Source organism: Protomyctophum parallelum (assembly GCF_964188405.1).
Source record: "Protomyctophum parallelum genome assembly, chromosome: 16".
NCBI classification, from domain to species: Eukaryota; Metazoa; Chordata; class Actinopteri; order Myctophiformes; family Myctophidae; genus Protomyctophum; species Protomyctophum parallelum.
Window position 1 is genome coordinate 21512008 of NC_139711.1, and position 12779 is coordinate 21524786.

Below are 12779 nucleotides of genomic sequence, written 5' to 3' on the forward strand. Positions count from 1 at the left end.
ACCTTAGTGCAGCTGTGTGCAGGCAGGGGGACCTTAGTGGCGGTTTTCCGTTTTTCCACCTTAACTGTTTTTTCCCCCGTAAATGAACGGCCTACTTCATCATACTACAGTGTCACACAAAAGCATCCAAATGCAGCAGATCCGCAAGCTCGAACAATCATGTTGAGCTTGTAGATCTGATTTTGTTTTGTATTATTTGAATCCTGAAAAGTAACAGTTGTGGACATACTGTATGATGTTTCCACCCGACAGAGACAACGCATAATAATTCAATCCAGGGATCAGTTTATCTCACCACAACAATGGCTACACTCTTTTCAGTGGGACGAATTATCCACGTCAACGGTTTCAAACTGTTATTCAAAATAGGGGTATAAAAAAATGATATCGCAAACAATGCATTACAAAGAAAGAATGTTACATTTAAAACAACAAGGCTAGAAAAACGACAATAACGTAAAAGGGGGACTGAACATTTAAAAAAAATAAACATATTTGAACAACTAATTACTAATTAATTAATAACTGTCAAAGATCACCTTAAAGGGGTAGTTCACCCAAAAAGTAACTTCTTTTCTATCAATTACTCACCCCAATGGAGATTTTAATTCAATTTGTATTTTTGTCACATTCCTAAGTGAGTGGGAGACTCCTTTATGCATGAATTCAAGTCTCCATGTGGCGAGTAGGCTAATCGATTAAAAAAAGTCATTTTGGGGGTGAACTCTCCCTTTATTAACAAACATTTCACTATGCAGATCCAATAAACAGATCCAAGCTGCTAAACAAGCCATTAGCCTTAGGGTGATGAATTTAAAGGTACACACACTTAAAATATGTCTAAAGCTGCCATATTAGTAGTACTGTAGAGTAGAGCAGTGTTTCTCAACCTGTTCAGGACGGGACCCCCCAAAATAAACATATCTGATCTAGGGACCCCCCAAAATAAACATATCTGATCTAGGGACCCCCCAAAATAAACATATCTGAACTAGGGACCCCCCAAAATAAACATATCTGATCTAGGGACCCCCCAAAATAAACATATCTGAACTAGGGACCCCCCAAAATAAACATATCTGAACTAGGGACCCCCAAAATAAACATATCTGAACTAGGGACCCCCCAAAATAAACATATCTGAACTAGGGACCCCCCAAAATAAACATATCTGATCTAGGGACCCCCCAAAATAAACATATCTGATCTAGGGACCCCCCAAAATAAACATATCTGATCTAGAGACCCCCCAAAATAAACATATCTGATCTAGGGACCCCCCAAAATAAACATATCTGATCTAGGGACCCCCCAAAATAAACATATCTGATCTAGAGACCCCCCAAAATAAACATATCTGAACTAGGGACCCCCCAAAATAAACATATCTGATCTAGGGACCCCCCAAAATAAACATATCTGATCTAGGGACCCCCCAAAATAAACATATCTGATCTAGGGACCCCCCAAAATAAACATATCTGAACTAGGGACCCCCAAAAATAAACATATCTGAATTAGGGACCCCCCAAAATAAACATATCTGAACTAGAGACCCCCCAAAATAAACATATCTGAACTAGGGACCCCCCAAAATAAACATATCTGAACTAGGGACCCCCTAAAATAGGAACACCAGGGACCCTCCCTGGGGGTCTCGACCCACAGGTTTAGAACCACTGCTGTAGAGCTTAGATCAGATGCGAGTGTCCCGACGTACGCAGCCAAACGAGACATTAACATATTCAAATTGTAACAATTGACTCACAGGTGACACAAGGTAAATTAACACAGGGAGTTAGTTAAGTTATTGAAGTTATGAAGCTACCTCTGAAACAAATTACTGTTAAAGAAACCTGATCTCTTAGCAGTTTGCAAAGAGAAAAGACAAGGACTCTGCAATAAGTCACGGGAGTGCTGTTGTAATATCATCGTGCTTTGGTAAAAGACTCAGCTGTAGTCTCGCGTGGCCAGCCTTTTGCCTCCAAGTCATACAGTCTGGAGAAACGGATAATTAAGCTCCGTTGATGATCAAGTGATGAAGCGGATGTGAAGCCTCCTCCCCACTTCCGTGTCGTCTTTGCAGTTGCGCAATGTATCCTAATATAAATAAAAATAATCTATGCATAATATAGCTTGCTGCTTAGCAGAAATGGAAAAAAAGGAAAACAAATATATTTTTGTGAACATTTCCGACGAACAGATGCCAGCTTCCTGCCTCGAATTTCTATATACAGTAGCATTCAGGAGGTGTAGTTCCAGACTCTATATAGCATTCAGGAGGTGTAGTTCCAGACTCTATATACTAGCATTCAGGAGATGTAGTTCCAGACTCTATATAGCATTCAGGAGGTGTAGTTCCAGACTCTATATAGCATTCAGGAGGTGTAGTTCCAGACTCTATATAGCATTCAGGAGGTGTAGTTCCAGACTCTATATAGCATTCAGGAGGTGTAGTTCCAGACTCTATATAGCATTCAGGAGGTGTAGTTCCAGACTATATATAGATTGTGGAAAGTTGTCTGGCCACGTGAGACGTACTTTAGCTGCATTTACAGTAAAGTTATTTAAAGGCACATTCTGCAGTATCTCCTAATGCATATTTAACCGAAAAGCAAAAGACAAAAACACTGAAGCCTAAAACAATGCATTACGATGAATGTTTTTGTATTATTAACCCACATACTGCTACCGTAGTACTGTGCAGTGACTACTAGTCTGAATAGGAAACCTCACTGACTGTGCCTTTAAATGTCTTAAAAAAGATGCAAAAACCTGACTTTCTGTTCCCCCCCCCCCGCCCACACACACAATACAAGTTTACTATTTCTTTGCAGTCTTCAGTGTGTTTAAAAAGTCCCAGAGCTCCTTGATTACCTGAGGAAAGTAGAGAGAGAGAGAGAGACCTTTAAACACTTTAGAAAAAGAGCTGCACAACTTTGCAAAAGCTTATCCCAAGGTATAGTATATATATAGGCTACTATTTATGACAGCAAACGCCACAAAGTTGGATTTCCCTCAGTTGCAATGTAACAGCTCTTTGTAAACAACCTTTTTCCTGTTCCTTTTAATTGTACATAAAAACTATTTTGTTTGGGAGAGAGAGAGAGGGAGACTAATTATAACCCATTTTGACTGAGGTCGATTAAAAAAAAATCTTCTAATATAAATCCTAACAGTTTTCTGATAAACCTATGTTTCTATGTCAGAGCAGGTGCTCAACCTTTTTCACGTCATGGACCCCCAGAATTATCTGCATTTGGCCGCGGACCCCCATCTGAACATGTTCCAGGGACCCCCTCCTAGAAGCAAAGATTTGAGTTAAAAACGTTCGCTCTGAAAGAATATATATTCAAAGATTTGCGCCCACACTTTCACGATTTAAAAAAGAAAATAGCAGACCTACAAGCTCATAGCGCGCCACTCGGTGCCGTGCTATGAGCTTGTAGATCTGCTATTTTTCAATAGCTGAAAGTATAATATAATGCTTTAAAACACCAAAAGGGGTTCCCGCCCCAGAATGGGATAAAGCCTCCAGATGATGTGCTATCCTTGCATGAGACGAATGAGTCACCTCTCTCTGTGTACGACAGAGTGCTGCTTGGGAGCGCCTGGCCTGTGGGAACGGTGCAGTTTGTCGGTCGGTCGGGGGGAAACATGCATACAGCGAGGGGATGGGTGGGGTGGGGTGGGGGCTAGCAGCACTTACATACCAGAGTATATGACTAGGTGCATGCTTCGAGCTCTGACAGAACTCTGAGGAAAACTGGCAGAGGAAAACCAAAAGCGCTTCCACAGATGTTTTTTTTCCTACGTCAACAACATACACCGTTCTCCCTTCTCTTGTCCTCTCCACCACGCCGGCCATCATGGGGGCTGTCACCATTCTGACGGTATAACCCATTGTTATATTTTAGCTATTGAAAAATAGCAGATCTATAAGCTCGTAGCGCGGCACTAGCTTGTAGGTCTGCTATTTTAGAAAAATCACGAAAATGTGGCACAGATCTTTGAATATATTATTATATTTTCAGATTGGGGTCCGCAGCTGAATACAGATAATTCTGGGGGTCCTTGACGTGAAAAAGGTTGCTCACCACTGATATAGAAACATAAGGTTTTTCAGAAAACTGTCAGAATTTAGAAGGCATTTGTAGAATGGTCCTCAGGTCTAAATGGGATATATGGCAATTCATTGTCACACAAATAGTCACGACTGACACTGGAACATAATTATATTCAAATTACATTTCTATTTGGCTTTTTAGGCTAGGAAGGTGCAGATATGACAAATACCTAAATATGCGAAGAAATTAATGACATTCTATAACTTTATACTATAAAAAAAAAAAAACTAAACTAAAAAATAGTGGAAATAGTACAAGCAGTAGATCTGCTATTTACACCATTTCTTTAATGTTATGAACATTATTTCTCAACATGGAAACGATTAGGACAATTATGCAAAATAAGTGCCATTATCTTCAAACTGCGACTCAATTGCGATTAGGCCATTATGTAATAATAATAAAATGTAGTCAGAAGCGCCTTTCAACAACCCAGTGAACCCACGTCACTTGCCTTCCTTCTGTTAGTTCTGTATGTGAAGGCCGTAGTAAAAGATACTGGTTCTGTTCAGAATGTATTGTCATCTTCTGTCTTTCCACAAAATAATAGAAAATGCTCGATAAGAACCCGGCTTGATAAGCCTGCTCGATAAGGTGCTCGTTATCAATGAAGATTAACGAGCTCCATCCCTACGTCGTGTCTAAAAGAGATTTCACCTGCTCATTATGCTCATAAGTGCATCGGTACAATAAAATAAAGAATACATGTTAAAATGGCATAGTGCAATAAATAAATGGCTGTATTCAAGATACTGTCGGGAAGAAAACACTAATATAAAATGTCATTTTTATGTGGACACCCCAACCAGTTCATGTATTGCCCGGGGGTTATTTAATCCATTAATAAAATGTGCCCAGCGTTTATAGCGCCCGGGGCACTTTTCCCGACGGACCGGATGTTGTTCCGGATGTGGCTGTAGCAATAAGTGTAGCCAAAACACTATCGATGCGATCGACAACAACGGGAGGTAAGGTGACTAGCGTCTAACACATAACCTTTTTTATAATTAGGCGGGATGATTTAGATCGCGAGTTATTAACATTTTAAGATTTTCGTTGTCGTTGGCTAAACAGGGGGGGAACATTTTCGATGACGTCTCACTGTTGTGCAACATTGAGGATTGCGCAACAAGCGATCCTATGCTGTGGAGCGATGCGACCGGTTTTGATATCATTAATCTCGATTTTTATTAATCTCTTTGGAGGTGCACCCCATCATTGCACATAACAACCACACCAAGGGGTCTAATGAAGTGCTGTCACCTCATAAACACATTTTTTCCGTAAATGAACGCCCTACTCGATCATATTGGAGACCCCCAGGGGTCCTTGAGGGAGTTCCAAAAATGATAGTTTGTACACACTCAGTTTGTACACTCTCAGTGTACACTCTCAGAGTTAAATTAACATTGATTTTACAATATAAATTGGGTCATTAAATGGGGGTCCGTAGGCTAAATGCATGTAAAACTGGGGGGGGGGGGGGGGGTCCTTGAAATGAAACGTGTTGAGAATAACTGCTAGAGCCGTAAAAACCTTCTGCTATGGGGGGGTCCCTGGCATATCTTTTCAAATGTGTAATAAATGTCCATTTGGGGGTCCTTGAAATGAAAAGTTTTGGAACCACTGCTGTAGGGTACGTTACAAGCTGGAAACGCGGCGTGAAGCCACGTGTAAAGTTGAAGTTGGGTAAAAGCTAACTGTCCCGGAGACAAGAGACGAGAGAGAGAGCAGGTGTTATGATAGTTGGTAGGAAAAAGGGAAAAAAAAGCTTTAAATCCTGATGTTAGAAAAGCTGCTTTCAGGGGTTTTGGTCAAAGACCTTGAACACGAGGGAGACTGGTACGGGTCGGCATACGGTACCTCCCAGTCCCTTCATTAAGGCATTTAGACCTTACGTCGAAACAAAATGTCAGTGGTGCTCAATATGTCATGTCAAGAACCCAAAAATTATATGTATTTGGCCACCGACCCCCATCAAATATGTAGTTCCAGGGACCCCCCCCCCCCCAGAAGCAAAGATTTGAGTTAAAAACATTCGCTCTGAAAGAATATATATATTCCAAATTTGCGCCACATTTTCAAAATAAAAATAGCAGACCTACAAGCTCATAGTGCGGCACTCGGTGCCACACTATGAGCTTGTAGATCTGCTATTTTTCAATAGCTAAAAGTATAACATAAAATACCAAAAGGGGGTTCCCGTTCAGAATGGGTTAAGGGCTACAAAAGACACAGTTGTGAGAGCGCTGACCAGTAAATCACTGGGGAAAAGAGTTTGCCTTGGCAGGAATATACAGGAATATACTCCCAAACAGCGAAATGAACATAAATCACCTTGTGCCGCAAGTCTGGTGCGGAGCGGTGTGTGAAGATATGCTGGACAGTATGAGGTAGGAGGACTGTGTAGGAATCCAGCAGGTAGCTTGTTGTTGAGACTACACACAATACTATATATCTCTGCTGTCATGACGGAAACCAGCTATGTCAATATTAACTTTTCAGAAAAAAAACGTCTTTGCACGTCTCAACACTCAAAGTTGGTGTGATGACTTAAACACATTGTCAGATACTTGAATGTGTCCTTATAGCATCACTTTACCCACATACACCTCAAGTGGAGTTGAGAGGTTTTTGACCATCGATGTGGAGATTTTGGTCTGACTTCTCCTTCTAATCAATGGTGGACAAAACCTAACTCCATCGTGTGGAGTTAGGTGGGGTTTAACTTTTTTTTCAGTCAGAAGTGACTTGTTTAGTCAGAAGTGTCTACTTTTCATCGGTTCAACATTTGTAAAAGCCACACTCGGACATGTAAAGGGTGTTCAATAGCACTGATTGAGGACGAGAACCCCTTTTAGTGTTTTAACCCTTCTGGACGGGAACCCCTTTTGGGGTTCTTGTTGCTATGTGCAGTATATTAGCAGCATAACATTTTCGTAATGTTTGAATTAAGATTTGAAAAATGTCAGAGAACTCAGTAAAGTACTTAGAAGGCGTTTTTAGAATCGGCCTCAGTCCTAGCCTGGTTAATAAACCAGACCGAATCAGCCGTTGGCAAAAAAAAATTGCCTTCCGTGCGATATTAGTCTGGTTTATTAACCAGGCTACCTCAGTCCTAAATGGGTTGAAAACAAATAAAATAAAAAGTTGAAAAATGGAGATAGCTGATTTCTGCCCGACAACAACGATACTACACTACTTTTGTGTGTACTTTTACCTATGACACAGTCCCAATACATCCAACCCGTCCCTAACCTACACCCAGGCATTCATCATTGGCAGAGGATGGTTACCGAGGGCAACAGCGAATCCTGGGTGTTAATACATCTTTGTTGTAGTTGTCTCTCTTTCTCTCTCTCTCTGTTTTACATTATTTCTGCACCCAGGTGGATTGATCAAACACTGGTAAAATCTGAAATATATTATTAGTTTCAGTACGTCAGCCAAAATATCAGCAAGTGTTTTTAATATAACTTATTAAAAGCAATGAGATATTTTAAGACCTAGAAAGCAGTGGTTCTCAAAGTGGGGCCCCACTTTGAGACCCCCAGGGGGTCTTAACAATCATTCTAACCACTATGTTGGCTATTCAAATATAGTGGATCTACAAGCTTGTACAAGATGTTCGAAAAGATATGTAAAAATGCTTGGAGTTCTTTAAATTTAAAAAATAAATAGTTTCCGTGTAGTAGAAGGAGACCCACACACTGCCACTTTTATTTAATGTCAAAGTGCAACGTTTGGGTCTTTCTGACCTTCCTCAGGCCTGAGGAACCAGCAAGTGGCAGCGTGCATGCGGGCGTCCTTCTCATAAGCATCTGCTGTTAAGTAAGTGTGCGGAAGTCTTCTCTTCAAAAAAATTAATAGTTTTAACATAGACCTTCTCTTCAGGGGGTCTCAGGCCCAAAACCTTTTGAGGTTGGGTGGGCCGTGGCCAAATACTGTAAATACTGTAATACATATCAGTTTGGAGGTCCTTGACATGAAAAAGTTTGAGAACCACTGCTTTCATTTAGACCTGGAACACATCATAACACCTCTGTGTGTAGTTGTTACGATATCATCTCTGTCGTGTGCAAACCTCATATCTCCAACAAACAAAAAATGTTACTTTTCATGATTCACATCAAAGCAGATGTGTTTTGAGCTTGCAGATCTGCTACTTTTGATACTTTCGCGTGACGCTGTGGTATCAAGAAGTAGGGCATTCATTTAAGAAGAAAACACAAAAAAGTTAAAATATGGAGATGAGGTTTCCCAGCAACAATATAGTACTTTTTAGTAGTTTCAAAAAAATTAAGTCAGGATTTAGAAGGCGTTTTCAGAATCGTCTTAATGGTTTAAGCCAACAAGTAAACGGCATTGGAACAATGCTCAAGGTGACAGTTCACCAGCTCTAACCTTTGTGGTTAGAGTGTCCGCTCTAAAACTGGGAGGTCAGGGTTCATATCAAAGACTGTAAAAATGGTATCCAATGCCTCCCTGCTTGGCACTCAGCATCGAGGGTTGCATTGGGGGGTTTAGATCAACTACCAATGATTCCCGAGCGCGGCATGGCTGCGGCTCACCGCTCAAAGAGGTCAAATGCGGAGAACAAATTTCGCATACAGCAATTTATGTGACAAATAGTAGGACTTTAACTGGGGCACTTAATTTGGCTCACTGGTCAGTTACTTACTGGCCCTACCCTATAGCAGGGGTTCTCAACCCGTGGGTCGCGACCCCTCGGGGGGGTCGCCAAATTATTTTGGGGGGTCCCCAAATTATTAAAAAAAAAAAATGTTTTTGTTTTTTTTGCAACTGAATGGCTGGAAAGTGGAAATGAAGAGTTTACATAGTACACATAGTATACATGCATACACCTTCCCTAATGATTATATCTGGTTTCAGTATTTATTTATGGTGTATTGTCTCTATTATTAAGGTTATTGTAGCAGTCAATTTATATTGGGGGTCGGGAGGGGGCGGGGCGGGGGTCCCGAGACATTGCCAAAGCATTTCCAGGGGTCCCCAGCCAAAAACGTTGAGAACCCCTGCCCTATAGGGCTGATAAGTGTGATCATTAGCCTTTCCATCAACCTTTTTTCACTCCCCTCACCCAGGGAGTCATTATGTACATTAACTGCAAATCAGAAAGTAAGAGAGACACAAAAAAGGTTTACTTACTTTTTGATCAAAGACTCTAAAAGAACTTTTGGCAAAATTTTCAAACTTCTGCTCTGTCTTCGGTAACCCCTTTCCCTGAAAGAACAAGAGAATCACGACGTCATGAGATATATGTTGAGATAGGTATAAAATGAACTACGGCTAGAAGGCTGTTTCAACCAATCCGATTGCTTCCTCGAAACGACCTGTTGTATAACGATATTTCTTACATCTCTTGCTGCCGATGCCAGCTTGCTCTTGATGTCAGCCAACGACAGAGAGTTGGACGGACCGGCCGCAGCCTTGTCTTTGACTGTCTTCAGGGTTGTCTGGAAGTGAAAAGAAAATGTCCAATGCAATAAATAAACCAATAAATAATAATATTTGATTAGCACTGATAAGACCCCCAGGAATGCGCTCAGGGGGGTGGCCCGGTTATGGTGAGCTTTCCCGCGTCCGAAACGGTTGAGAAATGACAGAGTTACCGTGTGGGGGTCCCCGGAACATCCGGACCCCCAATGAACATGTTCCGGCGAGCCTTCCCACGTCCGAAACGGTCGAGAAATGACAGAGTTATCGTGTTGCAGCTCTGGGCTAGTCACAGCCAGGCTCTGGGCTAGTCACAGCCAGGCTCTGGGCTAGTCAGAGCCAGGCTCTGGGCTAGTCAGAGCCAGGCTCTGGGCTAGTCAGGACCAGGCTCTGGGCTAGTCACAGCCAGGCTCTGGGCTAGTCAGAGCCAGGCTCTGGGCTAGTCAGGACCAGGCTCTGGGCTAGTCAGGACCAGGCTCTGGGCTAGTCAGGACCAGGCTCTGGGCTAGTCACAGCCAGGCTCTGGGCTAGTCAGGACCAGGCTCTGGGCTAGTCCGGACCAGGCTCTGGGCTAGTCACAGCCAGGCTCTGGGCTAGTCAGGACCAGGCTCTAGGCTAGTCAGGACCAGGCTCTGGGCTAGTCAGGACCAGGCTCTGGGCTAGTCAGGACCAGGCTCTGGGCTAGTCAGGACCAGGCTCTAGGCTAGTCAGGACCAGGCTCTGGGCTAGTCAGGACCAGGCTCTGGGCTAGTCAGGACCAGGCTCTGGGCTAGTCAGGACCAGGCTCTAGGCTAGTCAGGACCAGGCTCTGGGCTAGTCAGGACCAGGCTCTGGGCTAGTCAGGACCAGGCTCTGGGCTAGTCAGGACCAGGCTCTGGGCTAGTCACAGCCAGGCTCTGGGCTAGTCAGGACCAGGCTCTGGGCTAGTCAGGACCAGGCTCTGGGCTAGTCAGGACCAGGCTCTGGGCTAGTCAGGACCAGGCTCTGGGCTAGTCACAGCCAGGCTCTGGGCTAGTCAGGACCAGGCTCTGGGCTAGTCAGGACCAGGCTCTGGGCTAGTCAGAGCCAGGCTCTGGGCTAGTCAGAGCCAGGCTCTGGGCTAGTCAGGACCAGGCTCTGGGCTAGTCAGGACCAGGCTCTGGGCTAGTCACAGCCAGGCTCTGGGCTAGTCAGGACCAGGCTCTGGGCTAGTCAGGACCAGGCTCTGGGCTAGTCAGGACCAGGCTCTGGGCTAGTCACAGCCAGGCTCTGGGCTAGTCAGGACCAGGCTCTGGGCTAGTCAGGACAAGGCTCTGGGCTAGTCAGGACAAGGCTCTGGGCTAGTCAGGACCAGGCTCTGGGCTAGTCAGGACCAGGCTCTGGGCTAGTCACAGCCAGGCTCTGGGCTAGTCAGGACCAGGCTCTGGGCTAGTCAGGACCAGGCTCTGGGCTAGTCAGGACCAGGCTCTGGGCTAGTCAGGACCAGGCTCTGGGCTAGTCAGGACCAGGCTCTGGGCTAGTCACAGCCAGGCTCTGGGCTAGTCAGGACCAGGCTCTGGGCTAGTCAGGACCAGGCTCTGGGCTAGTCAGGACCAGGCTCTGGGCTAGTCAGGGCCAGGTTCTGGGCTCCGGTTTCACTGTGACCCATTTGATCTGCATTCTGCACCTGCTCTGACAGCCTCGGTATGGGCAACCAGCTGGAATGAGATAAAAGCGTACAAAAAGGGCAACAAATTCTACCCTAACTACACAATACATCGGGTACAAATTATCCTTTTTATTGTCTCATAGCAGGAGAGGGCAAGCCCAAGCTCTATTGAGCAATATGAGCGGAGCACATTGTTGTTGAAGAAAGGCAGAAAGAAAAGGCGGAGGAGGGGGGGAAAAAAAGGAAAAGGCTTTGTGTTGTTCAGTGGCGGGAAACCCCATGACTGCTACGTGAAACGGACAGTCTTCCTTTGGACGGTGGATCCACAAAACAGCATCTTAACTGAACTCTACTTCCATGTCAACACCTTACTTATCATGTTGAATAACATCTTCAACAGGGACGTGCACACATAGACATCAAAGGGGGCTTCAGCACCTGCCCTTTTACCCGTCTGTAAAACAACTGCCCTCTCCAGACCACGAATCTTTGTGCGATAGGAACCTTTTTTTTTGGTACAATTAACCACTTGAACCCTAGCATCCCTTTAGCCGAAAACACACACACACACACACACACACACACACACACACACACACACACACACACACACACACACACACACACACACACACACACACACACACACACACACACACACACACACACACACACACACTTCCTAATTTAAAATATGCATGTACGTCCTAATTACAAGCTCACCATGAAAGAGTTTAACCTGCAACACAATGTTATACACTTCATTAAAAGCAGGGGGTTCTCTGCTTCATATCTCTCAGCTAAGAAGGTAAAACATCGTCTTGAGACCCGGCCTAAGAAAACACCACTTCTGAGCTGTCCGTCTCTGTGCCGATATCATGAGAGCGCTCCCTTGGCACGCGAAGAGGCCCCGTGCAGCAGTCCTTGTGTTAAGACCGAGAGGTGCATTCTGGGAACACACTACTGCAGAGTGCACTACAGGTGTGTCCCAAAAAAAGAAAAAATAAAACTGGGCAGCCTGGGCCTCACATCACAGGTCCTCAATTAGGAAGTGTGTGTGTCTCTCAAACACACACACACACACACACACACACACACACACCATGGGGCTGTATGTTACACAAGCGATGGAGCTTGTCCCTACATGTAAGGCCAGGCTGGAATCCACTGAAATTGTAGGGTTTCATTGATAGTCTGAAAACACATTTGAAACTAGAGGAGAGGAGGAGAGACTTATAGGACATCTTTTTTTTGCCCTGTGACTTGCAGAAAACATGTGTAGGGTTTCAGGTTCAAACAGTTGGGTGAAAACATGTGTAGGGTTTCAGGTTCAAACAGTTGGGTGAAAACATGTGTAGGGTTTCAGGTTCAAACTGTTGGGTGAAAACATGTGTAGGGTTTCAGGTTCAAACAGTTGGGTGAAAACATGTGTAGGGTTTCAGGTTCAAACAGTTGGGTGAAAACATGTGTAGGGTTTCCGGTTCAAACAGTTGGGTGAAAACATGTGTAGGGTTTCAGGTTCAAACAGTTGGGTGAAAACATGTGTAGGGTTTCAGGTTCAAACAGTT

General features: G+C 44.0%; 1 protein-coding gene across 3 annotated transcripts in view; it reads right to left on the bottom strand.

Annotated features, from left to right (window-relative positions):
• npm1b (nucleophosmin 1b) overlaps positions 1-12779 on the bottom strand; it is a 320891-nt gene that overhangs the window by 275678 nt on the left and 32434 nt on the right. The window contains exons 9-11 of one of the 3 annotated variants that reach the window (XR_014570523.1): positions 9506-9604; positions 9297-9371; positions 1845-2877 (exon numbers count right to left, since the gene is read on the bottom strand). Coding sequence is in view for 2 of the 3 variants with exons in the window: in XM_083786524.1 (XP_083642650.1) it covers positions 2824-2877; positions 9297-9371; positions 9506-9604 (228 nt within the window). In the remaining variant the exon portion in view is untranslated. Of the gene's footprint in view, positions 1-1402; positions 2878-9296; positions 9372-9505; positions 9605-12779 lie in introns of those variants that run through there. The other 2 variants (XM_083786524.1, XM_083786523.1) reach the window with 2 other exon arrangements.